Source organism: Eubalaena glacialis, chromosome 13 (genome assembly GCF_028564815.1).
Source record: "Eubalaena glacialis isolate mEubGla1 chromosome 13, mEubGla1.1.hap2.+ XY, whole genome shotgun sequence".
NCBI lineage: Eukaryota > Metazoa > Chordata > Mammalia > Artiodactyla > Balaenidae > Eubalaena > Eubalaena glacialis.
The window spans coordinates 19,230,397-19,256,497 of record NC_083728.1 but is presented as its reverse complement, the minus strand read 5'-3'; the positions used below and the strand labels follow the sequence as shown (position 1 = coordinate 19,256,497).

Here is a 26,101-nt window from a genome sequence, read left to right as displayed (position 1 = left end):
ACAGACAGAACATTCTTCCTTTTGTGGAGCCAAAGGCGGCCTCTGTGTGACCCCCAGAGGTCCGAGGTCCATCCCTGGAGCCCTGCCGAGCATGTCTACTCCCTCTTCTACCTGAGGGCCCTCGGGTGCCAGAGGAAAGTGACCAAGCCCCCCAAGTCCTCTTGCTCTCAAGGGGCGGCAGCTATAGCATCCCGTGGATGAAGATTAAGGTGCCCTGAGGAGGGATGTTCAAGATCCTGAACAAGAAATATCAGAGAACCTGAATGTAGTCCCAGGAGACAGTCATGCCCTTACTCACGACAGGAGCATTCAGTCCCTCAAAGAAGATAACCAGCCCCAGATTAACCCATAAAAATAATGCAAGTCCAACAAATTTTCGATCAAATGGGGGAGGTTTACAATATAAAGTTGACATGGAAAATAAGTGTAGAATAGCTATTGTTATGGACTGAATGTCTGTGTCTCCTCACCCCAAATTCATGTATTGAAATCCTACCCCCAATGTAATGGCATGAGGAGGCGGGGACTTTGGGAGATAATTGTAACAGAGGTCAGAGCCCTCATGAATGGGATTAGTGCCCTCACGGAAGGGACCCCAGAGAGCTCCTTTGCTCCTTTTCTGCATCATGAGGACACAGTGAGAAGCTGGCAGACTGCCTGCCCAGAAGAGAGGCCTCACCAGAACCCGATCATGCTACCACCCTGGTCTCAGACTTCCGGCATCCAGATCCATGAGAAATAAATGTCTGCTGCTTGAGCCACCCCGTCTATGGTACTTTGTTAGAGCAGCCAGAACGGACCAAGACAATCATGACATCCCTGTATATGAAGATCAGTAAGGGAGGCCTTACCCTCCCAGCTGTTAAAACATATGGTGAAACTCTAATACCGTAAACAGTATGGTACCAGCACCAGAAGAGCAAAGAGATAAATGGCAGGGAAAACTGAAAGACCAGAAATAGACCCATCCACAAATGAACACAGAGTGTGGTAAAGAAATGCATTTCAAACTAAAGCAAATAGAAAATGTAGCTGGTTACCTTTGGGGCAAGGGACTTGGTGTGGGAGGATAGTGAGTGAGAGAGGTGCTGGTTTTTTTTTTTTTTTTTTGGCCATGCTGCGAGGCTTGCGGGATCTTAGTTCCCCACCGGGGATTGAACCCCGGGCCCTCGACAGTGAAAGCACGGAGTCCTAACCACTGGACCACCAGGGAATTCCCTGATTTTTCATTTTGTATCTTTCAGGATGGCTTGACTTTTCCAACCCTATTATGTATTATTCTTTTTTTTTTAATTTCAGCATAATTTTATGTCAGTATATGTTATCTAGAGATTTTGATTCCTCTTGGGTTTTCTCCTTTGTACTTCTCTGTTTAAAGGGAAATCTAATAAGTGTTATAAAACTAATAATAAAATGATATATAACAAACTGTTGAGCCCAGGGGAGGGCTCTCACCTTTTATGTCATACACGTCCATGACATTTGGACTACTCTGCCTCCTCCTACTCCTCTTTTTTTAAAATTACAAAAAATTTTTTTTTAATTTTTAGATTGCAAGTATGACTTTCAAAATCAAGAAGAGAGGAAATGAATTTTGAACAAAATAAACAAACCAGTGCAGAAATGATGGATTACTCACTAAACAGGACTGGACAACTGGCTCACAATTTGGAAAAAATAAAGTTAGATCCCTACCTTACACCAAAATAAACCTCAGATGGCTTAAAGATTTAAATGTTGGAAGTTAAACCAGAAAAGAATCCTAATCCGTATACAATTTTAGGATAGGCAATAATTTTCTAAGACAACGTCAAATAGACAGATTGATGAATATGACAACAAAAATATGTCAGGTTTCTTTCCATCAAAACAAAATCAAGGTCAAACTGCAAAAAAAAAACCAAAAAACAAGATAGCTATGTAACAAAGAATCAAGAATTTCAATATATAAAGAGCTCTTACAAAAATTCCCGCCCATAATTTTTTTTTTTTTTTTTTTTTTTTTTTAATCTAAGCCAAGAATAGAGGGAATCTGACCACAGCAAAACCTGAGTTTCCTAGGGCAGGTTGGAGGTGGGGACGGCAAGGCTGAGCCAGAGGGTTCCTTCTGATGGGAACAGGGAGAGCTCAGTGGAGCAGCTCTGGGGCCAGGTTGGGTGCCCTCCATGTGGCAGGGGTTCCCTGCTCTCCCTGGCATCCACAGTCCTATCTGGTGCCAGCTTCTTCTCCAGCCCAGCCTGACACACACCTGCCCCGCCCAGCACATCTAACATTTCCCCATTCCTTCACACACATCAGGACTTCCCATTTCCATGACTTTTGCAAATGCTGGTGCCTCTGTCTGGATCACCCCTCTCTCATCTCTACCGGAAAAATACACCCAACTGCTCCTTGAAGTCTCAGCTCAATGTCCTCGGTTCTGCATAATCATCTTTGATCCACCCAGCCTCCCAGGGGTCTCCCTTCAGGCTCCTGCAGCACCAGCCCATCATTTCATCTACCTAATTGCACTTTTCTGCTTACCTGTCCTGGTCCCCTGCTAGATGACAGGGGCCCCTCTAGACAAGGGTCTCCCTGGGCTCCCGCTCCCCGTCTCCGGGTCTGCGTGGGGCAGGTGTTCAGCTAATACTGCATGAACAGATGAATCAATCGTACCTCGGGTACAGAGCAGAGCACTTGACCTGACACGCCCCACGCTAGGTTAGTTGAGCTTCAGGGTAAGTCATTTCCTAAAACAGAACAATTTTATTAACAATAGGGACACAGATTCATTGACTATTATGTAATTATACACAATTACATAACACATTAAAAATACATTGAAAGAGAGGTGCCTAGTTACAGTTAGAGCAAAAGAAAGACACCAACCAAGGGGCAGTGGTAGCTGAACGCACTTGAACTACTGAAAGCCATTGCTGAGTCCGACAATCATGCCTTCATACCAGATCTATGCCAGGCTCCCCCTTGCCCTTGAGATACCCATGGTCTCGGGGCAGGGTGGCTGAGGGGAGAGAAAGAGCTATGATAGTGACATGCCCAAGTTTTGTAGTGTCACAGGAAGGAAGTGCTGTCTGTGCGCGTAGGATGATTACAGCTCTCAGGGTAGACATGGGGGACCGTGTGACGCTCAAGGCCCCCAACAGCGTGCGCTACGGTAATGGTACTGGGACGTGAGCCCACAAGGGCGGAGGTTTTTGTCTATTTGTCCACTGCTGGATGTCGAGCATCTGGAACACCATCTGGTGATAGTAGAGCTTCAGTAAATATCTGTTGACTGAATGACTGGAGATAGTCCCAGCACAGTGTCTGGAGATGGTGCTGAAGTCACCTCTGGGTCTCCCTCTGCTGAATCCTCTTGAGTTAGATCACAGGGCTGTTTCTGCTGGAGGCTCAGCCTGCAGAGAACCCAGCTCGGAGGGAGCAGGGGGCAGGCTGGATCTGGGGTGGGGGAGCAGAGAGGAGGGGGAGGCACCTTCAGAGTTTGACAAGGAGGCTCAGAGGGGCCCCGGGTGCCTGCAGCTGGGGGCAAGGACCACAAAGGCAGGAGGGCAAAGGGAGGAAGGAACTCAGAGGGGGCAGCTCCAGGGACTGGGCCTGGGTTCTGCCCTCCTCCCTGGGCCAGGGCAACAGAAGCTGGCAGGATGCTCTACCAGCCCGACCGCCCGGGCCTGGAGATAAAACACACAGAGAGGGCGCCAGGCTCTGAGGGATCAATAAAGGGGATTTGCCTCCAGGCTCTGAGCACGGTAACAAGAACTTGAATTTAGGGCTCAAAAAAATTAGGTTCGTCCCGTTGGCGAGCGACAGAGCCAGGACTCAGCCTCACGTCTTTATAATTCGAGAGCCTGACCTTTTTTCACTCTGCTAAAAAAAAAGCAAGGCCACTGGCACAAGGCGAGCGTGGAGCCTGAGGCCAGAGCCAGGCTTCGGTCTGGGTCAGCATCGCACCAGACCTGGGGGCAGAGCCACGGGGCGTTCTGGGGACGGGGCCAGACCAGGGCTGGGGGTCAGAGTGGCTTTCTGGGCTCTGGGCAGCCTGCCAGAGACAGTAACCCAGGGTTGGTGCAGGGCCTGCTGGCGCTCCCACTCCCGCCCTCCATCCCTGGCCCCGCCTGACCTTCCTCCCCTGGGGCGAGGAACAGAACGGAGTGGGCCTGGCCCTTATCCTGGAGGAACTGCAGCTGCTCCTGCAGCCCCGATCCCAGCACACAAAGGCGCCTTCTTTCCCAGCACGAGGTCTTGATTGCATGTTGCCCTGAGTCCAAAAGCTCCTCTGAAGGAAGTGGTTCCCTCCCAAGGGGTGTGTGTGTGTGTGTGTGTGTGTGTTTGTGTGTGAGGGAGCTGGGTCATCAGGGTGGTCAGACCCTCTCCCTCCTCCTAGGTTTGGCCTGGAACTTCTCCATCTGCATCCTTTGTGTGTATGCACGTGCATACGTGTGTGTGCGGGTCTGTATGTGTGAACACGTTTGAGCACGTCTCTGCAGTCTCTGTACATGTGCCTGTGCATATTTCTGTATACACAGCACACGCCTGTCCATGTTTGCATGCCTATGTAGCTGCGTAACCAAGCACTTTTGGGGTGTGTGTTTCATGTGTGTCTACACAAGACACCCTGGGAGCAGGCCCCCATCTCTGCTGCCTCTGGCCATGCCTCCCCACCCTCACCTCCACCCTGAGCGTGTGCAAGCCTCCTCCCCACCCCCAAGCCCCCCTCTGCATTTGTCTGGGAACCACCTGGCCCCTTTCAGCTCCGGGAGGAAGACAGGTTAGTACAGCTTGGCTTGTCCCATACATACTTTCCCAAAGTTCCCTGGATCCCAGCCGAACTCTTTATAAAAAGGCTCTTGGGGAATAGCCGAACAGGAAGGTGGAGACCCTGCCGAGGGGGTTCAGGAGCCCCGCTCCAAGCGCCAGGAGGAAATGGAAGCATCAGTCAACTGAGCTTCAGCCAGAGAGAGGGCCTCGGGTCCTGAGGCTGAGCTTAGACTGAGGACCCGCCACCCCCAGGGAGGGGGACACATCATCTCAGGGCAGCAGAGCTGGCAGGGACCCCAGGAACCCCACTGAGCACAGGGAAGGAGAGACCCAGAGAGGTGCCCTGGGCCATTCAGAAACTGAGTCCCTTCCGGGCATCCCGCTGCCCCCGGAGACCCTTCTGTGGATAAACTCCGAGCCCTCCCACCCTCAGGGAGGTGGGCGCTGCTTCCTCTCTCTCTCGGCCTTGCAGAGGGGCTCCGAGGCCTGGCTGGGCTCTCTGCTCTTGGCCTGCAGAGAGCTCACAGCCGCTGGGCTCCAAGTCGGTCAGTGGGCGTTCGAGCAGCCCCCGCATCACAGGGCGGGGTTTACTCAGCACCCACTTGATTTGGGGTGCGGGGCCCTTGGGCTGGTTCCTCCCAGCCCCTCAGAGCACAGTGGGCGGGTGGGCTTTCCGCACTGCCCTCCCCCCACCGATACCCGGGCCCCACCCTCTAACGGCGCAGGGCTCCGGTTGGTGTCCTGGGTGTTGGGAGGAGGGTCGTCCAATGGGGCGAGCAGGTCTGACCCCAGGTGAAGCGCGGGGCACAGGTGACAGCCACTCTCACTGTCTGTGCTCGGGGACGTGTTGCTGGGCTGCTGGGGGTGCCACAGCCACGCGGGAAGGGCAGCGCCACGGGCCCCCAGGGAGGAGCCCAGAGGTCTGTGGGGCTGACATCGCGTCCTGCTGCCGAGAGCCAGCTGGGGTCCAGGAGCTCCTGGGCGGGGATGGGACAGGCTGGCTCCTTTGGCCCAATCCCCGCAGGTCCCCCCTGACAGACCCTCCTCTTGTCCTCAGGAATCTTTTTCTAGATGGGGGGAGGGGCGGTATGGGAAGCTTTGCTCTTACCTGTCACGTTGTGTCCAGGCCAGGGGCTGCTTTTGAAAGTCAAAAGACAGGAGGAGATTTTCTTTTCTTTTCTTTTTTTTGTCTGCTCATTGTCATATCAAGTCCCTGAGAAATGAGCACAGACCCGCTGACTGGCTTAGCATGAAAGGGAGGGAAGCCAGAGGGCGCAAGGAATAATCGAGAACCCAAAATCACAAGGTCAGATTTGAAGAGCATTGCGCCCCCATAGTCGAATGGGCAGAGACAGTGCCACTTTGGATGGATGTCTTCTCTCTCAACTCCTGCTGCTTACGAGGCTGGGGTGCCAGGGCCAGCGGGGCCAGGGGGCGGGCAGTGGACTATGGCTGCTCCCTGGGCCTGTTTGGGATGGTGGGTCGTGTGCTGAGAGCACAGCTGGAGGGGGCTCCAAACCCTCCCATACCCCAGTCCACGGTGGGGGGCTGCGTCTGCATCCCCTCCCTGAGTGGAGGCTAATCATCTCCAACTTGTCTGGGGAAAGGAAGGAAGTGGCCACAGGGGCTCAGCTAGCGGGAGCTCCTGCTCCCCCAGGCCCCCCGCCCTCCAACTCTGTCTCTCAGATGCACACGCACGCCAGGAGTACAAGTTGAGGGCCCTTTCCCTATGGACACACAGCTTCCTTCCCGATGGGGAGATTTGACAAGGAACCGTGGTGAGAGTTGGAGGGTCTCCCAACTGTGGGCCCGGGGACTGGGGTTGGGGGCTTTCCTCAGGCCCCTATAATCCACCTGAGAGGCCTGCACATCCCCCCACCCCAGTCCCCCCGAAGGCATTCACTGGGGCTTTGGCAGCCCCCCTGGCTCTCTGCCAGCCTGGAACGTTTACGATCTGTGAATGGAAAAGCCTGGATCGGAGCTGGAGTGGGGATGGGGGAAGGGGTGGGCCGTGGGACCGGGATCTCCCTCTCCCGGTCTGGCCTCCTCTCAGTCAGAGCCAGGACCGAGGCTTAACACCTCTCCAGTCTCGTCACTGCCTGCCGCTTGCGCGCGGCTTGGACCCCTCCCCCATCCTGCTCTCCTCCCCCACTCACACCTGCAGGGTGGCCGCAGGTGAGATCACTCACTCCTTGTAAGACCCGGAGGATTCTCAGGAACCTGCATGCACTGGGGACGGAGAAGGGTGAGGCCCAAGTGTCAACACGACAGGCACACGCACCCAGCCAGGACCCGAGTTCCAGGGGCCCAGTGATGAGACTGAGGAGATTTCACACCGCTGCTTCAGTCCGGGGGATCGGGGGGTCCCATCAGATGTTGGCAGGTGCCCAGGGTCGCCCCCATGTGCGACTGCAGTGCCTGCCTGGACATTCGGGGGGAGAGCTCAGTCCTCCGGCGGCTGCTAGCTGCCAGCACTGCACCGACGTGATCTCCGGAGCCTTTCCTAGTGTCCTGCTTCTGAGAGCCAGCTGAACACCCCAGTGGGGAACAGGATAGTCACCTCCCTTAAAACGCATCCTGAGGGCTTCCCTGGTGGCACAGTGGTTAAGAATCTGCCTGTCAATGCAGGAGACACGGGTTTGAGCCCTGGTCCGGGAAGATCCCACATGCTGCGGAGCAACTAAGCCCGTGCGCCACAACTACTGAGCCTGCGCTCTAGAGCCTGCGAGCCACAACTACTGAAGCCCGTGTGCCTAGAGCCCGTGCTCCGCAACAAGAGAAGCCATCGCAATGAGAAGCCTGTGCACCGCAAGGAAGAGTAGCCCCCGCTCCTCCCAACTAGAGAAAGCCCGCACGCAGCAACGAAGACCCAACACAGCCAAAAATAATAAATAAATAAATAAATATAATTAAAAAAAAAAAAAAACGCATCCTGATTCTGCTTTCTCACATGTCACCTGGGGGCTGTATCGGGAGCCTGACAACGCCCACGGCTCTGCCATCGCTCAAGTAGCAGACTTGTTCCCAAGTGCCCTGGATCCAGCCTGTCAACAGACATTTGTCTGCCCCTGGAGTTTTTGAAAATCTGAATTTATTGCATACACTTAAAAATCTGGGGATTCTATACAAATATCTGAATTTCCATCCTCTGTTGAAAAACAATCAGGGTATTGGGCAACACAGAGCCCAAATTCCTCTATGGCATCAATTGGCTGTAGCTGGTAGCCGCTGCCCCTTTTAGTCAGGGCAAGAGGTTTCTAGTTGCCATCGGTCTTAAGTTTGTCTTAAATCTTAAATTTATTGCCTTAACTCTGGCCCGTGTCACTCATGTGTGTCACCTGCCTCACCCAGGAGGCATGCGAGTTTACAAACACTGCAATATATTGAATAAAAGGGCCCATGAGCCACTGAGGTCTCCCCAGAGGGACACATACCTGTTTCTTAGTTCTCCTTGGGCATGGCCATTCAGGTCGGGACACATGCCCACAGCTCTCTGTTTTTTCCATCACTGTGAAAAACACACAGCACGGCTCTCTTCACCCAAGAGTCATCCCCCCAAAAAAGGATGGAGGCGGATGGGGCTTGATTTATTCTAGGTAAACCCTTGGCACAGCTTTAAAACTCCTTTCTACACTTTTGCCCACTTGCATTGATGTCAAATTTACTAGGAAGTCATTAGCCGAATCGCCCATCTTCCTCCCCTGAAAACTGTGGCACTTCCTCCCTCCCGTGCCCTCCCCCTTGTCATCGCCCACGTCTGCTCCCCGGCAGCTGCTCCCATGCACAATCCATGCTGGCCCTCAGGAGCCTTGAATCCATTCAGTGTCTCACGTCCCTCTGCCTGGTGCTGAGTCAGGAGAGGGCAACGTCCGGCAGATTCGGTAGTTCTGTGGGTCAGTCCTGTCCCCCAACCAGACTCTGAGGCCCCCAGCAGCAGGGTGGTGCCTGATCTGATCTGTGTCCGGAGCACAGCCCAGCCTGCGGCACAGCAGGACGGGCCGGAAGTCCCCAGGCAGTGTCCTAGGGCCCTGTGCCTTTGGGAGGCCAGTTCACCAGCTCTCTGTCACAAGAGGGTTGAGCTGGCCATGGGCTGGGGCCCAATGAGGTGTGCCGGCTGCCCTTAGTCACAATGTGGGCGGGTGTGTGACGGGAACTCACTTGTCCCTGCAGAGACTTGGTCCCAGCTGCTCTTTCCTGTTTCCTCTGAACTCGGCTTCCAGGATGTGGCTGCCAGTAAGCCTTGGCCAGGGCACCCACGGGCGGCTCCCAGCCACTGCTGCCTTGCACTCAGCTCCCCGCATCTGGCCTTCCTGTTGCCTGAGCTCCAGGTGGGACCATGACCCAAGCTGGCTCGTCTGCCAGGCCCATCTTCAGCCCACACTGCAGGTAGTCAGCCCACAGCCCCTGACTGAGGACCGTCTTGCGGGCCCCTTCCCAAGGCATGGGTGGTTTTGCCTCCTGGCCCTTAACCCACGTCGTGTGTCTCCCTCTGCCTGTGTCCTCCGAACACACGTCTTCCTGCCTTTTTTGGGTCCTTTCTCTAAAAATTGCTTCTCTATCGCTGGCAGCTTCACATCTGTCCTCTGGCTTCCTTCTTCTTTGTCCCAAATAGGACATGGCATGGAGGAGAGAGAGGGCAGGACAGGCGGTTCTGACTTTCCCTCTGAAGTGAAAGGATGCCCTGGGGGTTTGGAGGCGGAAACTTGAGACAGGCCCGAAGTCCAGCACTTCTTTGAAGTCTGTTTTATCTCAGAAGTAGATGTCACTCTTCTATACTAGTGTATGGTTCATATTTATACAAAACCACGTTTGAATTAATATAAAAATATTTTAAATGACTTAGTTTTTGCACTGAATCTGTGAATACAATGGATGCTCCAGGACAGGAGTCTGCAAGCTTTTTCTGGAAAGGGCCACATAGCAAATATTTTCAGCTTTACAGGCCATGTGGTTCTGGAACAGCCATTCAAGCCCGCTGTGTGGGGTGGAGACAGCCCTGGACAGTACGTAAAGGAACATGGCTGTGCTCTAAGAAAACCTCGTGGTCTCTGAAATCTGAATTTCGTATGCTTTTCATGGGTCGTGAAATAGTATTCTTTTGACTTTTCCATTATTAAAAAACGTAAAAGCCCATTCTTGGCTTGTGGGCTGTACCAAACCAGGCGATGGGCTGTATGCTCTAGGAAAACTGTGAGGGGCCTGCGCTTTTGGAATCAGACACCCCTCTAGGTTCCTGTCCTTCCACTCATGGGGCCACTGGAGGAGGTGACAACCACCTGGGCCTCGTCCTCGTCTGGGGAACACGTTTGGGATGAGATCATGGGCGTCGAGGCCTGGCACAGCGGGCCGCAGAGCAGGCAGTGGGAGGTGGTGCTGGGGACCCTTAGCGGACGTGGGGTTGGGCCTCGCAGGGGGAGGAAGGTCACCAGGGCCTGGTGGGTGCAGACGGCACCCTAGGGCGAGAGGCGAGCAGTTTTCACACTAAAAAGCCAGACCGAAGCTCTCGCAGTTGGGGTTTCTGGTCCTGCTTTCCAGGTCCTTACTCAAAGCTTGGGCTGAAATGAGGCTCTGGCCTTTGGAGATGGTCTGTTTGCAAGTTGCCTCTCAGCAAAAAAAAAAAAAAAGTAGTTTGGGAATTCCCTGGCGGTCCAGTGGTCAGGACTCCTCGCTTCCACTGCCGAGGGCGCACGGGTTCAATCCCTGGTTGGGGAACTGCCCGCAAGCCAAGTTGCCTCTCTCCTCTTAGCCTCAGAGGACTCCTCCCCTCCCCCCAAGCCCTTCTGGCTGAGCAGTTACACAACCCCCTGCCATCCTTCTTTTCCACCTTCTAAGGCTGGATGCTTCCCCTTGGACCCAGGCTGGGGAGTCCAAGCACCCAGACGCCATGACCGCCCCCAGGCTTGCACAGCAGGATGGGAAGGAAATACCTTCTTCCCTGGGTGACGTGGTTCCTCTGGCCTCAGGGCTGGCCACTGTAGCCAGGGGGCAGCACGGGCCAGATCAGCCCCTCTCCCCTTGCTCATCATCCCTGTTTACTGCTATTTTACAAAGCTGCACTGAGGGGCAGCCTTCTCCACGCCTCAGACCAGATGCCCACCCTGACTCCATTATTGGCCAGTTTATGGCTCTGGAATTGGTTTCTCTGTGTCCCCAGATCCCTTGCCATTTATCAGCTGGGTGATTGGGTGTTACTTAGCCTCTCCGGGCCTCAGTTCTCTCATCTGTAAAATGGGTATAACCTCAGAGTTACTGTGGGGATTGGGAATATGGCCATAAAGCACAAGCCCCACTCAAAGAAGTTCCTAGTAAATGTGCGTCATTACATTAAGGGACTGGAGAAAACAAGATGCCTGGTCCCTTAATGGTTTGAAATCTAGATAAACCAAAAACACCTTAGCATAATTACCTACCAGATATTGCATGGGATATACGTGTACCAAGAATATTAGTTTATCTGAAATTAAAATGTAACTGGGTGTCTTTTTTCCCCTAAATCTGGCAACCCTACCCCGAGGGAGGCTACACAGACCCGGGAGCTGCCCTGTCCCCCAGCCCCACAATAGTCTCCTCACCCCTTTAGTTCACTCTGATCAACGGGCTTGCGTGGAAAGGCCCCTTCTTTCCTGTGTGTAGGGTCATAGGGACAGAGGCAGTCAGAAAACCTGTTTCCTGCACGTGCTTTGAGTCCAACCCCAGATCTACTCTGTACTTGCCTCGGGGCTTGGAGCAAGATTCTCCTCACCCTTGATCCCCCTGCTACACCCCTAATTTAACTATCTTATCGTTCCGGGACTGGCAATCCTCACCTCACCAGCTATTTAAAAGGAGTAAAGGTACACGACTCAAATATAACAAGCAGTTGTACGCACTTGACATCGATCATTTCCATCAACCCCATCAACAACCCTACAGGTTCAAGTTACAATAATCCCTGTTCTACAGAGGAGGAAACTGAAGCTTAGAGAAGGTGGGAATGCTGCTCCTGCTTCCGCCAGGGGAACCACAGCTCTTCCAGGGCCTCCACTCTCCTCCCCCCGCCCCCCATCCTAGTTGCTCCCTTTGTCCTTTTGACCTTGGGAGCTCGGACACCAGGATGGGCTTCCACAGCACCAACTTCAGTCATTTCCAAACGCATCGCAGGGAACACCTTCCTCGTAGGAGCTGGTACTTTATTCATCCCTTTCCCTTATTTCCTATCTTACCCCACAGATACCCCGCTGAGCATGGTCACAATGCCGGCCACTTGGTAGCACAAGCCGTGTGTCCTGAGGACCTGCCCTTGCGCTCCTGTCCCTCGGAGACTGGGTTTTCAGTAGCCACGGTCCAGAACCAAGGTGATAGTCACTGGGCTGGGTGAACCCCACTGCTGACCTGAGAAAGAGGTCCTTTTGTGGTCTCTAGACCAGGCAAATGAACAGTAATTCTTGCAAGAAACCATTTTAAGGTATAAATGAATAGAGCATAAAGTTTTTCAGAGGGTGTGACACAACTGTTCCATGTTTCCCGGTGCCAATTTTCCCGAGAGCTGGTCAATTTTCAGTCAGAGCTGGTCCCTGAGGCTGAGGGGGTCCCAGACTAAGTATCACAAAGGTTGGAGTGTCCTGGCCTCAGGCTGGTGGGGTTGGGGGGTTGTCTATCCCAGCTCTGTTCTCTGTGGTTGATGAGATAGCTTTGCAGCCTCTCCGTTGGCTTTCGTGAGGCAGACTGGACGCCAGCATCCCTCTACCCAGCAACCAAGATGCTCTGAGGACAAATGAGGTCACTTATGGTAAACACGCACGAAACATTAAAACACTAGCCCAACGTACATGACTAATTGTACTCTCCCACCTTCATACGAGGAGGGAGAATCTACTGGGGCAAGCTTGGACGTCAAGAGTGAAACCAAGACTCTTTACTACTTATTCTTCTACCCAGAAGGAGGGCTCCCCAAGTCTAAAGATCTACAAAGCAAACTGTAGCAGAGGTCCGTAAGGCCTTCTGGAACCACGGCCCATCCATGCTCTAGGCTGTTCATCCACCACCTACTGGTACCAGCAAGGGACCCAGCAAGGGTGAGGCTGGTGGGGTTCCTGCTCAGCCTCACCGAGACTTTGGCTCTTTCCTGCCAGCCTCGTTGGTAACTTCTGACACAGCTACCCAAAGCTAAGGATCACGAAGTTCCTAACGAGCTGTAAGAACTTCAGCTACTGAGGCATTTCTGTGTTTTGGGGCCTGTTCCAACCCACAAAGTTTCCCTCCTGAAGCCCTGAGGTGGGGCCTATGAAATGGGGCTTAAGAGAGTGGAGGCATCAGCTGCGAGCGTTCAGGCCCCAAGTCTGGGGAGCAGGTGCAGTGCTGCACCCCCTTCTACGGCATCTGTTTTAACTGGGTGCTCTGGTAGCTCAAGAGGTAAATCAAGCCAACCCTCACGAATGATATTTAACAAGCCCCCAACAGGGTGCCCGGCATAAACTGGGCACCTAGGAAAGACAGTGGATTCCTGTGTGCATATGATGCATTCATAAAAATGCCCAGGCAGCAAGAGATATCCAAGTGCCACTTAAGTCCTCAAATACAAATTTGACTTTTAAACTTTTTTTTTTAAAATCCAGGATCAAGACCACAGACAATTTATTATGTAAGACATGGGGTGAAGAATGATCAAGGAAAGTTATGGCTGTGAGTGACATGGAATTAGATGAAAAGGCTCAAGTTTGCTGAAGAGAGTTTAAATTTGGCTTTTGCTCTTGGAAACGTCAAAATAATCATAAGAAGCACTTATGCCTTACAGAGCAAATAATCCACAGAGTGTCATTTTCATTTTGCAAACAGGGACACAATAGCAGTCAAAGAGAAGCCTAAACACCCAGAGAGTTAACATACAGGTTCGATAAGATATAACACAGGATTTAGCATGCTGGTGGGTTTTTAAATCAAATCCATATTGAACCCTGTGACCTACTGTAGGTTCTAAGTGGAACCGGGGGAAAGCAGCTTTTCCATACAAAACAACGACAACAAAGAAAACCCAGGCTCTGCTGGATGTCTATAATACTCATTTGCAGTAAGGCTTTCAAGATACATGAATTTTTATAGCATTTGTATTTTAAGGATTTAGGGCAAATACAGTTTTTTTTTCTACTTGATAAAAAGAAAATTAGTACTTAAAAGGTTCAAAAAATATATCAATTGAGTGATTTTTTTTTTACATAAATAAATTATATTGATTTTCAGGATTTAACAGCTGAAAAAACCTTTTCTGCTTCCACTGGAGGCAAAACTGAACAAAATGTTAGTTAAATAGAGAGAGCAGCATTTCTAAGAAATCTGTTGTCAGCATTAGAGATCACATATGCTACAAAGATGTCATTAAATAGAATTTGTTCAATTACTGGATTCTTTCTTCTTATATGATCAGTTTATAGAATTTCTGATTTATAACTCTGATTCATAAAACTGGGACTCCAATTTTTGAAAATACAGCCGATTGAGTTTTTTTTTTTTTCGGCCACCATTTAACAGACTTCTTTGAGATGCTCATTTTGACATTTACATAATTTATAATCCCAAATGTATAAAAGACAATGACAAAAGCATCATAAATAAATAAAGCAAACTGAAATAGTTATGTCAAACTTTTGGACCTTCTGATAAATTATAGCAAAACTGTAACAGAAAAAGTAAAAAATACAGTAAATTGTGACAACAAAAGGTGAAACTGGTACTAGTAACACTTCCAACATTTCTGACGGTCCTGCACAGCCCTGTGCCCCTGGGGACTGAACCACGAGCTTCTTTCAAGTCTCAGAGTGTGAACTGTGGGTGAAAAGTGACACCATCAGAAGGGAGGGACCATGTGGGAGGGCAAAGGAAAGCAGGTGAGGGTTGCCGGGGCCGGAGGGTTCTTCCCGGCCTGGGCAGCTGAGGAAGAAGGGGAAATAATGTTAATTTGCAACACGGTCTCCACTAAATTGACGCTTTGGGATCCGGGTCCGACTGTAAAATATAAACCGAGTAGAGAAAAATCCGGAGAGAAGAAAAAAACTTTTCACAGTCGCATTCCAAGAGGTGGTACAAACCTCAAACCCTGGCGAGTCTAAGAGTGTTGAGGGACTGTTTGCTTTGCAGGCTCCAGAAAGAGCCTGATTCTTGGCGAAGGGGAGCGTGAAGTAAGGAGCCAGGAGGCCTGGCAGTGGCCAGAGCAGTCCCTAAGAGGCCTCGGCGGGGGCATAGCTAGTCATGTGCAGTCCTCCACCCCCATCGTCGCCGGCAACGGCTCAAGGTGTGTACAGCTCTCTCGTACTGAGAACCCCCTGGTAACTTGGGAGAGGGGGGATGCGTGTGTATCAAGTAATGCCCCATCGGTATTTCTTCTTGCTGCAGGTGCCTGAAAACCCACAAAGGTGTTACTACCAGTAAGGTTTTAGAAAGAAATGAACATACGTGGTTTCAACCATTAATTATATACTTCTGCCTATCCTACTCGTTTAGTAATCATGATAAAACTGGGAAATATTTTAACTAAAAAATATGCACCAGCACTTCTTTCTCTGTGCTTTTTGGTTCCCCATCACATTCTTCCCATTCAGCACAGCTCATGGAAAAAAGAGCTGCTCTCTGCCTCTCCTTCGGCCCTTCTTCACTGGTAAATCCCTAGACGGCTTTCCTTTGCCATTTTTCCTCCTCAAATAAGTGGGAAACTTGGAAGAGAAGGGGGCAGGGTGTGTCCCCACGTCTGCACTAACTACGATTGCTGGAATGAACGACTGGGTAATGGAGTGAGGATTCTGCGCCTCCTACACTAGGTCAACGACACTTAGCTGATGACGTGGCAAGACCCTGTGACTATTAACATCTGTTACCATAGTTCTCAGACAGGAAATCAGGTAGGTAATAGTACTTATGGAAACACAGGTTCTTATGACAGTGAAGTGAGGGAAGTAACAAACCTTGATGGGATAAGAAACTTACAAGTCATAAGAATTTCTTCAATGAAAAAGTTCTAATTGGTGACACTGTTAGAGTCTTGGGGGCCCCCTTCGCCGGCCTGTGCTGCATGTCCTCTCTCTGGGGGCGCGGGGGCCCTGGATTCGGGGCGGCTCTGGGCGCTGCCCGGCTCCCTCTCCAACCCGGGTGCAGGCTCTGGGCTGGGGTCCGGGTTGTCCCCTTTTGTTTTCTTCCTCATCCTCTTCTGGCTCTCCAGACCTACTATTTCCGAGTGTCTGGCCTGCTGCATGGCCGGCAGAGCCATGCCCATGCCGGGGGAGACAAACATGGATGGGTAAATGAGTCCAGGGGACACTCCTGGGATGAGAAATGGGTTAAAAGCCACAGGACTACTCGTAGTTATTGCGGGTTCGGCCTGATCGGAAAATGGACTAGGACCGGGCTTGTCTTCAGCTGACGTGTCCGTTTTGACATCGCGGCCGCTGGGCTGGTCTTCTGCAGTCTTTTCAGCCGCCGACGTGCCACTCTTCGTTGTGCTTGACAAAGGCGCTGGCACAGCCGAGGCGCACGTGGTGGCCATGGGGGCGCTGAGGAGCCCCCCGACCCCAAACATCTGGGGCACGGCGGCCATGCCCGGCAGCACCATGGGCAGCATGCTCAACGTGCTCTTGACCTCCTCGCCCGTGGGCATCGCTGCAAAGCTGGCCGGGAACCCCACCAGCCCCGTGAGGGGGATGCTGGGCATGTTTCTCATGTTCTGAAGTCCGACCAGGTCCATCCCGGCGATTAGGCCGTTCATGAACAGAGGCCCCATCCCGGAGGGGGAGTCCGCCACGAGGGCGGGAGCCTTCAGGAGCTCGCTCCGGGGCCGCCTGCCCCTCCGGCGGGGGCCGGAGTCTCGGAGAACAGGCTCAGGAAGGGTGTGATTGAACTTGTTTTCTGGGAGAAACCCCTGAAAAAGGACAGAGAGACACAAGATGCTGAAGGTTACTGGATGGCGGGTGAGCAGCTGGGGGCTCCTCACCGGCCCTGCCTGTCCGCCTGCCCACCCCGAGCTGCCCAGCTCTGCGCCCCAAGGGCCTCTCCCTCGAGGCTGAGAGCCTGAAACCACCGAGCCGCTTCCAATGTGCTCACGGCAGAGGGGCGCCCGCCCTGCGGAGAGGCTGCTGGAGCTCTGGGAGCTGGAACCAGCCAGAGACCTCAAGTCGTAGTCCAGACTTTTTTATCGAGGGATAACTGACGTAATATTACAGTAGTTTCATGTGTAAAATGTAAAAACAACAAAAAAGGACAACTTCATGAGTTTCCGTGTCATCCTTGCACAGGGCTGTGCCAGTCTTCTCTGCTTCACCCTGATTTGAGCGCATGTGCTGCCGAGGCTGGCAGTCGAGAAGCTGTGGCTGCGAGCCCTCGGCCAGACCCCACATTCGCCTCCCTCCTGACACAGGACGGTTTTTAAGTGAAGCCACAAAGCAGGGCAGGAGGATGGGGCTTGGGAGCAGGAAGATCTCAGTCCTGACCTAAACCCCCAGCTGTGGGGTGAGAAAGGACAATGGTACCTAAGTCAGATCCTTAGAAGATGCCTGCCACAGGTCTCTGCTTAAGAGGCAGTCACAGTGGCAGGTGAGTGGGCGACACGGGTCAAGCTCTCAGTGGGCTGCGTGCACACGTGTGCACATCTGCCCCGACATGAGGACTGGCTCAGACGCACTGCTCCTCTCGGTAGTGAGGGTCTCAGCAGTGAGGGAAACTGGCCGTCGGAGGTGCTAACGAAGGTGGTGGTGATAACGGAAGAGCGGCAGGGCTCTCTGCTCTTTTTGGCGGCAACACGAAATAAGCATCTGCCCTGGGTCGGGCGCTGGGCGACGGGCTCCGTGTGTCGGATCTCAATTCGTCATCACGTCCACCCTACGAGTCGCTACTACTGTTACAGCCATTTTACAGGGAGTTCAGAGATTCATACACATGCGAAAAATGTGCACTTGAATGTTCCCAAGTCCCCAGGAATAATGCTATTTTTGAGGTCTTATATTTGTCCTTTGAAGAATTTCCCAAAGAATATTAAAGAAAAACCAGGTCATCATGGGCAAAAAGCTTTACGACGGTGAACTTTGTTCGAGGAGAAAATTCTTCTCAAAAGGCCTTGGTTTAGAAAAGCAGAAGAGGGAATTCCCTGGCAATCCAGTGGTTGGGACTCTGCACTTTCACTGCTGAGGGCCTGGGTTTGATCCCTGGTTGGGAATGAAGATCCCACAAGCCGCGCAGCGTGGCCAAAAAAAGAAAAGCAGAAGAGGGAGAAACCTCTGGAACCGTCGTGTTTAGTCACCTTTCTCTGTCACAAATCGAGAAGGGCAGGATTTGCCCCCAGGGCACAGTTGGTGAGTGACAGAGGCAGCAAGAGCCCAGGCCCTGTGGCCCCAGCCCACCTGATTCTCACACGTGACCAGCCACCTGTACTTTGAAAGCCGGTTTGTCCTCAGCTGCGCTTGGGTCTGGGGATGCTGCCTGGGGAGCAATTCCTGCCTGGCCCCTGCCTCTAAAGAGAGACGGTTGGATGCGATGGATGGAGCCAGGCTAAAAGTGTCATTTCTCACTGGTCTATCCTGAGCCCATCAGCGCAGATTGCCTCATTCTGGAGAGACCACAGCCTCAGGCCCCTGCTGGGAAGCCCACCTCAGCCCAAGGCCTGGCCATGGTAACCACCACTCGACTAACAGGCTTTCCAAGACCTGTTCCCTGTAGCCCAGCCACAGCCGGGAGCCAGGGGGAGGTCCCAGCTGTGTCTTTTCCCTTTATACTCCCAAAGGCTCATCCTCACCCTCCTCGTTACTCTCCAGTGGGAGGGCCTGTTCAATCTTGGAAGTCTTTCTGTTGGGAAGAAAAGAAACTTCGAACTTGATGAATAATGCCTCCATCTTCTTTTCAAACAATCTGCTATATATAAAGCAGAGGTTCTTTAACATGCTTTATTTTGAGCTCATCAGGGCATCTGGAGCTGGAGAGCTCACTTCAGGCAGCCTCCATCCTGCAGGACCTTTGGTCCCTGTGGCCTTGCTCAGCAAGTTCAAGTCGCACTCCTCAGGTACCAGGATGTCCCCACCCTTGTTGGGAACCACTGACATAGACAGCGCTGGGCCCTTTCAGAACCGGGAACTTGCCCAGAAGGCCCAGGCTGGCTGCCTGCCCCCCTTCAGAGTGGGGGAGCAGCAGAAAGGCCCAGGGGAGGAGAACAGAGCTTCACCCCCAGCACAGCGAGCTGAGCTGCAGAGGAAGTCGGCTCCACCTCTTCCTGCGGGCGCGAGCGTCACCCCAGCCAGCCCGCGGCTGCCCACCCTGGGCTGATGCCCCTCCCAGCAGCTCGGCGACCACACACCGCGGGCAAGGCGGGCTTTGGCAGCTCTCCTTCCTGGTAGTTACACCCTGGGAACAGATCTGCTTCCTCTTCCTCGGGAGGCGGGGGTGGGGGTGGGGGGGGTGGGGGGGGAGGGCAAGGAGAGGCAGACAAGAAGGGGCAGACGCTCAGCAACGCTGCAGGCGTGGATGACCGCACGGGCACTCCAACCCTAGAACATCTTTCTTCACCAATACACGGCAGCATTTATTCCAAAGCCTGCGCGTTCCAGCTCTAAAACTTAACTCCTGGGCGGAGGCAGAGAAGGAGGTGGTGACCAAAACCTCCTTACTCCTCCCAGGAAGGTAAGTAGGCTCGGCCAACAAACATTCCCTGAGCGGAAAGAGGCCTAACAACCAAACGCAGTATGAGGACCCTGGTTTAAAAATCCTAAAAACAAAACAAAACAAAACAAAAACTAGCCCTGAAAGACATTTCTGGGACAAGTGGGGTAATCGGAATATGGGCTAGCTACAAGATATTACTAATAATGACGTGTGTGATGGTGGTAAGAGTGATGGGGGAAAACATTCTCAGGAGACACATGCTGAAGTATTTAGGGGTGACATGTCATCTCTGCAATTTACTGTCAAATGGCTCAGCAAGAAACAAGCAAAAAAAACCCCCCACTACGCACAAGTATGTAAAACAAACATAACTTCACATATAAAATAAGAGGCATGTGCGTACACACATTTAATGATGAGCGACCACTATGTACTGGGCGGGCATCCTTTTTTTCTTTTTTTTGGCTGTATCGGGTCTTTAGTTGCAGCACGCGGGATCTTCGTTGTGGTGCTCGGGCTTCTCTCTAGTTGTGGCGTGTGGGTTTTCTCTAATTGTGGCGCATGGGCTCCAGGGCACATGGGTTCTATAGTTTGTGGCACGTGGGCTCTCTAGTTGAGGCGTGTGGCCTCAGTAGTTGTAGCGCATGGGCTTAGTTGCCCTGTGGCATGTGGGATCTTAGTTCCCCGACCAGGGATCGAACCCGGTCCCCTGCATTGCAGGACAGATTCTTTACCACTGGGCCACCAAGGAAGTCCCCCAGGGGGCATTCTTAAAGCTGAGTCCCGCGGCCTGACCGCAGCCTGTGTGATGCTGTCTGTGGGGCTTGGCTGCACACAGGGCAGAAGAGGCTAAAGGCAGGAAGAAGTTCCTTGCGGGATCTGAATGTGTTTCTATAAGAAATGGTAAGGTGTCTAGGGGACGGACATAGAGTGCAGCACACCCCAGAGGCTCTGGTCCCAGGAGGGGTCTTGGGAAGGCCGAGCAGTCCCGAGGACCAGGCAGACGCGTGCTTTCTGTTCAGGCCTTACTACAGGCAAAGGACCCCGAGGCAGGGCCTGAGTTCATTTAACAAAGGAGGGAAAGCGCAACTCTTGTAAGAGGCTGGCTCGTAAAGACAGCTCAGAAATGAGTTTTCTGGCAGGGGGTCAGCGTTTGCAGGAGAGTGATGAATGTTAATTTCCAGAGAACGTGAGGGAAATTGTTAGACGTGTAGCAAGAAATGAGAAAGTCAAGGGGGAAACCACGTCCTTAAACCAAGAGGTCAGAGATTCCACCAAGTAAGGACTGGGGTTCTCTCCTGACAAAAGGAGAGCGCGGGGAGGCCGCGAGCGGGGCCGAGAGAGACAGAGGGATGAGAACCGATGCGGAATCAGTCTGTACAGCACGAACGGGTCTAAGGTGTGGGTTCCCGAGGATAAAGCAAGAGGGGGGTGGGAAAGGGCAGCTTTTCCAACGCGACAAACCTTCTAACAAGCAGTGGGCCCCAGGCATCCTCCCCGGTGGCCACGGCAGCACGCGTGGGGATGAGTGAGGGCAGTGTCTGTCGGGCTGCTGGAGGAGTGACCCTCCAGGCGACCAAATCAGAAACAAGCTCCTTGGGAACATTAACGAGCAGGAAATGACTAGGGTGGGTGGTCTCTTGGAATTAAAAAAAGAAACGGCATCCAGGAAATCCCCCTAAGAAGGGAATTCATACCCAGGAAAGCCGTAGCTGGCAGAGCGCTAAGGAAGGCGTTCAGGAGAGCCTGCGAGTTCAGCGGACAACCCAGGGAGGGCAGAGCCCCACGAGGATCCTCAGAAGCGCCCTATTTGGGCAGAGCGCACTTTGAGGAGGTTAAAGGCACATTTGTGTATCATTTGCCCAAGCTCAACACATTTTCAGGTTGAAATGTTACCGCCCCCTAGAGGTTACGCGTTTTCTATTCCAAATTTGTACTCATCTGTAAACTATAATTAACTCAGATTCGTTCCACTACAAGTATCTGCAGATGTCTTTGAAGTCGCTTCCAGGCTCATGATTCTATAATAGGAAAAGGGCAATGCTTGGAGTCAGCTGTTTTTCATTGCCAGCGAGGACGGAATAGGAGGAAATGTCTTAAATGGTAGCCAGAAAAACTTTGATTGGAAAATGAAAATTTCCAGTAATGAAGTTCATTAAACACTGGAAACAGACTCCTGATAAGGGTTAAAAGGTATTTTTCCCTGAACTGTCTAAAATGGGGGGGAGGGGGGAGGGGGAGCGGGTTGGGAATCGGGCTTTGGGAATGGTTTAAGTACAGACTTAACCCAAAAGTTTCGGAGGTAAAGGTTGAAAACAAACGACCACGGAGGTCATGCTGCTGGTGAAAACACCCCAACACCACTTATCACTGCTTATCAACCTTCTGTGCAGCTCCTGGTCCCCCTGATAAGGTCGCCTGGCTACCGCCTTCCCTGCTGGAGCTTTCTCTCTTGAGTCTGTAAGACCGGGCTCCACCGCGATGTCTGTGTTCCTTACCCTCAGGCCTGGCTCCTTGGGGACGGCAGGAACCCTCTCTTCCACACTCAGGGAGTTGACATCTAATTTTCCAGTATCCTTACAGCGTGGCCTCCTCTGCTTGGGTTTGTCTGAAAAATTCTAGGAGGTAAATGGAAACCAACATTACAAAACATTCTGCCACAGATTCTTCTGATGAGGGTGGTGCCTCTCAGCTGGTTTTGCTATTTTCTCGCTCATGGCCCTCTGCACAGGACCCGTCAGGTTAGGCTGAAGGGAACAGCCCCTTGGCCCTCAGCCAGGCTCTGTCCTTGAAGCCACGGTGTTCCTGCAGCAAGCTGGAAGACACGTCTCCTGTGGGGGCCTCCTGGCCCTCCAGACCAGAGCACCTGGCTGACCCACCAGTTTTCCAGGGCACCGCTCAATCCCTCCGCTTTCCCCCTGATCACTCTCTCGGATTCTCTCTTCACTGCTCCCTACTTGGCGGGCTTCGTCTGTCTCTGGAGGGTGTGCATCTGTGAATGCATCTTTCTCCTTTCCTTGGGAGCTTTCTCCTCCCACGTCTTACTAATGAGAAGTACCCAGGACAAAGGTGGTGGTGGGGTTGACAAGCAAATGAGAAACAAAAAACCAAGAGAAGATTTCGGTGCTCAGGAGCCCTCTCCTCCAGATTCTTAGTCTGAAGGACGGAGGGCAGAGGCAGTAAGAGGAACTGAGGAAAAGTTCCTGAGCAGTAACTGAAACTAATCCATCACCTCAAAGTGGTGATGCAGTAACTTGAGAAGAATACACAGGAACATTTCCACGAAGTGGCAGTGCTTATGCAACCTAAAGAATTCTCTGTGAGCTCACGAATGGGATCATTTGGGGGAAGGGAGGGCTGAGCTGAGGCAAGTTCTGTCCTCGTAAGATTTCCACGTCTACTTTCGGGCATGGCATTCTGATTTGGGCTGTAATTTCTGTTGCTGGAACACGTAACCCGAATTTAAACTGTTTTCCCCCACTTTACAATGATGTCCTCAGTGGACACCGACTTCCCTCAGGCTTCCTGGTCCTCCCGGCCCTCCTCAGTATCTCCGTGTCACAGACGGCACCGACACACACTCACCGCGCCGAAGCCGGGGACCTCGAGAGGGCAGTCAGCCTGCTGCCGCAGCCAATCCAGCAGGCTCTTGCTGGGAATGGCTTTCTCGGCCTGGCTGCCGGCTACCGGGGCCGGCTCCGGGGTCGACGTGGCAGGCACTGGCCCTTCAGGAGGGTGTGAGGTGCTCAGGGGGGCCTGCCCTGGGTCTTCGTGGACCTCCTGGACGAAGGGAAGACAAGTATGTGCAGTTCATCACGACAGAATGAAAACTAGTTTCTCAAAGGAAAACACATATGGTGCTGTTTGCATCTTCCCACCGGAACATGACTCTGCCTGTGCCTGACTATCAAGCCCCCATAGAAGCTCCTGACGTGTTGGGCGTTCCCTCCACCCGACGGCTCCTCTCCCCTCTCGTCTCCGCGGTAGACTTCCGTACCGTCCTGTCTGCTCAGGTTCCCTCTTGCCGCCTTTGTCACCATCACTGACAGTCCCGGCGACACCGGCCACCCCGCTCCTCTCCCCCGCAGCACTCGTCACAGGTTTTCACACAACAGAAAGTACCATATTGCAGCTGCCTGCAGTATGTAGTTCTCTGCAGTATGTAGTTCTCTCTCAACACTGCCAAAGCCTGTCTTACTCATCTCTGTATTCCCAATGCCTATATGGGGTCTGCTGATAAAGTACAATGTCAGTGCTAAATAAATATCTGCATAATAAATTTTTCAAAATACTCTGAGGCCAAGGAAAAAAGTTTCACTTCTTCCATTAGAATTCTACAATCATTATAGGAAAACTGGCTTTGCACCTCTAAAAAATGAGACAACCTTCTTATAGACTTGGAGGATTGGACAGGGCAAGAACCTGCCATTTCAGCTTCCCAAATTCTATAGAAAGTCTAAGAGGGAAACATATACCAAGCGATACAGCGGAGCTCTCTGGCTCTAGAGAACCAAGTCCTTGGTTTGGTTCCCTGATCTGCCATTTACCACCTGGATAATCTTGGGCAAATTATTTAATGCTTGTAAGCCTCAGTTTGCTCATCTCCAAAATGGGAATAGTAACAACACCTTCACAGTGTTTTTGTGAAAATCACACAGGACAATCATGTAAAACCCTGAATGCAGTGCCTGGCAAAGGCACTCAGTAAGTACTGTTCATTATTACTCCTTTTAAAGTAAGAAAACATGAAACGTGATTCCTGTTTCAGAGCTCAAAATTCAATAAATGGGAAAAATCAAAATACAAAGAGAGAAGTCAGTGGTCTTTGACACATTAAACAAAGTCTGAGGGGACTTCTCTGGACCAGGTGTGCAGTTTCTGCCCTTTTCTGTGGTTTACAAGGATCTCTGAGCTGAGAACACCTTAGTGTGACCTCAGGAAGCCTCACAGCGACCCTCTGTGGTAGAAGCTGCAGCCCCCTCTTTACAGAGGAGCAAAGGGGGGCGCTCAAGGTGGCCAGCAGGTCAAGCCGCAGAGCCAGGATTAATGTTCAGGATGTCCTGACTCCCAAATCCCAGCTCCTGGAAAGCCCACTGACCTGGAACAACGCTGTTGCAAACACAGCCCTGCTTCTGCTTTACTCTTTGGATCACCAGTGGCTCCGAGACACTGGAGGCTGGGCTGCTACTGTGTGAAATGGTGAGACCTCCTGGTTCGTTTTTCCAGGTTGCATGCAGGTTAAGGGCCCTCGATGGACTAATACCTATTTCTAAAAGAGACTGAGAGCAACTGAGGACGAGAAAATAAGCAGGACAATTGAAATAGGGATAAAAGATCCATAATCAAAAAGTGCTGTGTCCGAGGAAGAAGGGTTTGTTGCTCAGTGTACAGAGGTCAATGTTTGTACTTTGTGGCTCATATACCCACCAAGATCCCCGCCTGGAGTGTCTGCTCCTTCAGAAAGATGAGGTCCACGCCTCCGTCTACATGCTTCCGCCTCCCTCTCCGCCTCCTGGTGGCAGCGTCATCTCTCCTGAGGCTTCCGTTGACGATCTGTCCAGTCACTGGATGGATCAGGCCGGCTTGCAGAATCCCAGACAAGTCCATGCCAAGGGCTCCTTGAAGCGAACCGATAGCCCCAATCTTAGGGGTGCTGGCGCTCACTGGGAAAGGGGATGTGGCCCCCGGGGACCCCTCCGATGGGCAGGAGAGGTCTATCGCTGACTCTCCGTGCCAGCCGTTGAGGACGATGGGGGGATGCCCGTGGGTGGCGGGGAACTGCTCCAGGCCCCGGGTCTTTGCGTCCCTCTCCACCTCGAACTCATAAGGACGCCTGTGCTTCTGTTCATCCTTTGTGAATACCGAAGCCAAGAAGCTCTCCTGCGAACACACACATGTGGCAAGAGAGGTTTGAACGCCACCTCTGCGGCTGAATGCCAGCTCTTTCTAGGCCCCATTTCCTTGGGGCTAGTAATCACCTTCTCAGAACTTCTTCTAACTCAAACCTTCTCAAACTTGACTACTAAATCACCTGGACAGCTTGTTAGAATGCAGATCCAGCTTCAGCGGGCCTGAGATTCTCTGCATTTCCAACAAGTTCCCAGATGCTGTGAAAGCGGCGAGTCCATGAACTATACACCTGGAATCGCAAGATCATAGTTTAGGGAATCTCAACCTCAGCTGAACATCAGAATCAACTGGGAAGTTAAAAAAAAAAAAAAAAAAAAAAAAGCCAATATCGAGTCTACACCCTGGACCAATTCAGTCAGAATCTGGAGCTTCTCAAGGTCCCCAGTGGAGTCCAGTGTGCAGCTGAGAGTGAGAGCTAGTGTGCTAATAACCACGCGTCCTTAAACTTGACCTTTGAGTTTATAAACCACAAATAAAACTCATGTCTGCTTTGACTCCCCTCATTTCTATCTGCTGCCACCGTTCTCAGTCCTCAAGTGTTGACCATCCCGATCCGTTCACTCCTCCCCTTCCTCATATAGTCATCAGTCATCACGCCACGCCAGCCAACTCCCCCCCTTTCTTTGGAGCCACTCTGCCACTAAGCAGGTCTAGAACTTATCTCTTCCTCAGATGCCCACTTGCCTCCCAGCCCTGGAGGCACAGCCCCTCCCTGACCCCCATCTCCCATGAACCCGCACAGCACTCCGCTGAGCTGCAAACGCACTTTCATCACGCGCGTCCCCGCTCCAAAACTGCAGCCTCTGCTGCCTACAGGATCAAATCCAGA

At 52.1% G+C, this 26,101-nt stretch overlaps 1 protein-coding gene across 2 annotated transcripts in view; it reads right to left on the bottom strand.

The window, feature by feature from the left end:
- Positions 1-2,878: 2,878 nt before the first annotated feature.
- Positions 2,879-26,101, bottom strand: part of CHD6 (chromodomain helicase DNA binding protein 6) — a 223,939-nt gene continuing 200,716 nt past the window's right edge. Inside the window, exons 34-38 of one of the 2 annotated variants that reach the window (XM_061209614.1) lie at positions 24,790-25,242; positions 22,948-23,142; positions 21,861-21,980; positions 5,864-5,968; positions 2,879-3,438 (exon numbers count right to left, since the gene is read on the bottom strand). In XM_061209614.1, the coding sequence (XP_061065597.1) occupies positions 5,903-5,968; positions 21,861-21,980; positions 22,948-23,142; positions 24,790-25,242 (834 nt within the window). In that variant the 3' untranslated portion in view covers positions 2,879-3,438; positions 5,864-5,902. Of the gene's footprint in view, positions 3,439-5,863; positions 5,969-14,034; positions 16,637-21,860; positions 21,981-22,947; positions 23,143-24,789; positions 25,243-26,101 lie in introns of those variants that run through there. The other variant, XM_061209613.1, reaches the window with a different exon arrangement.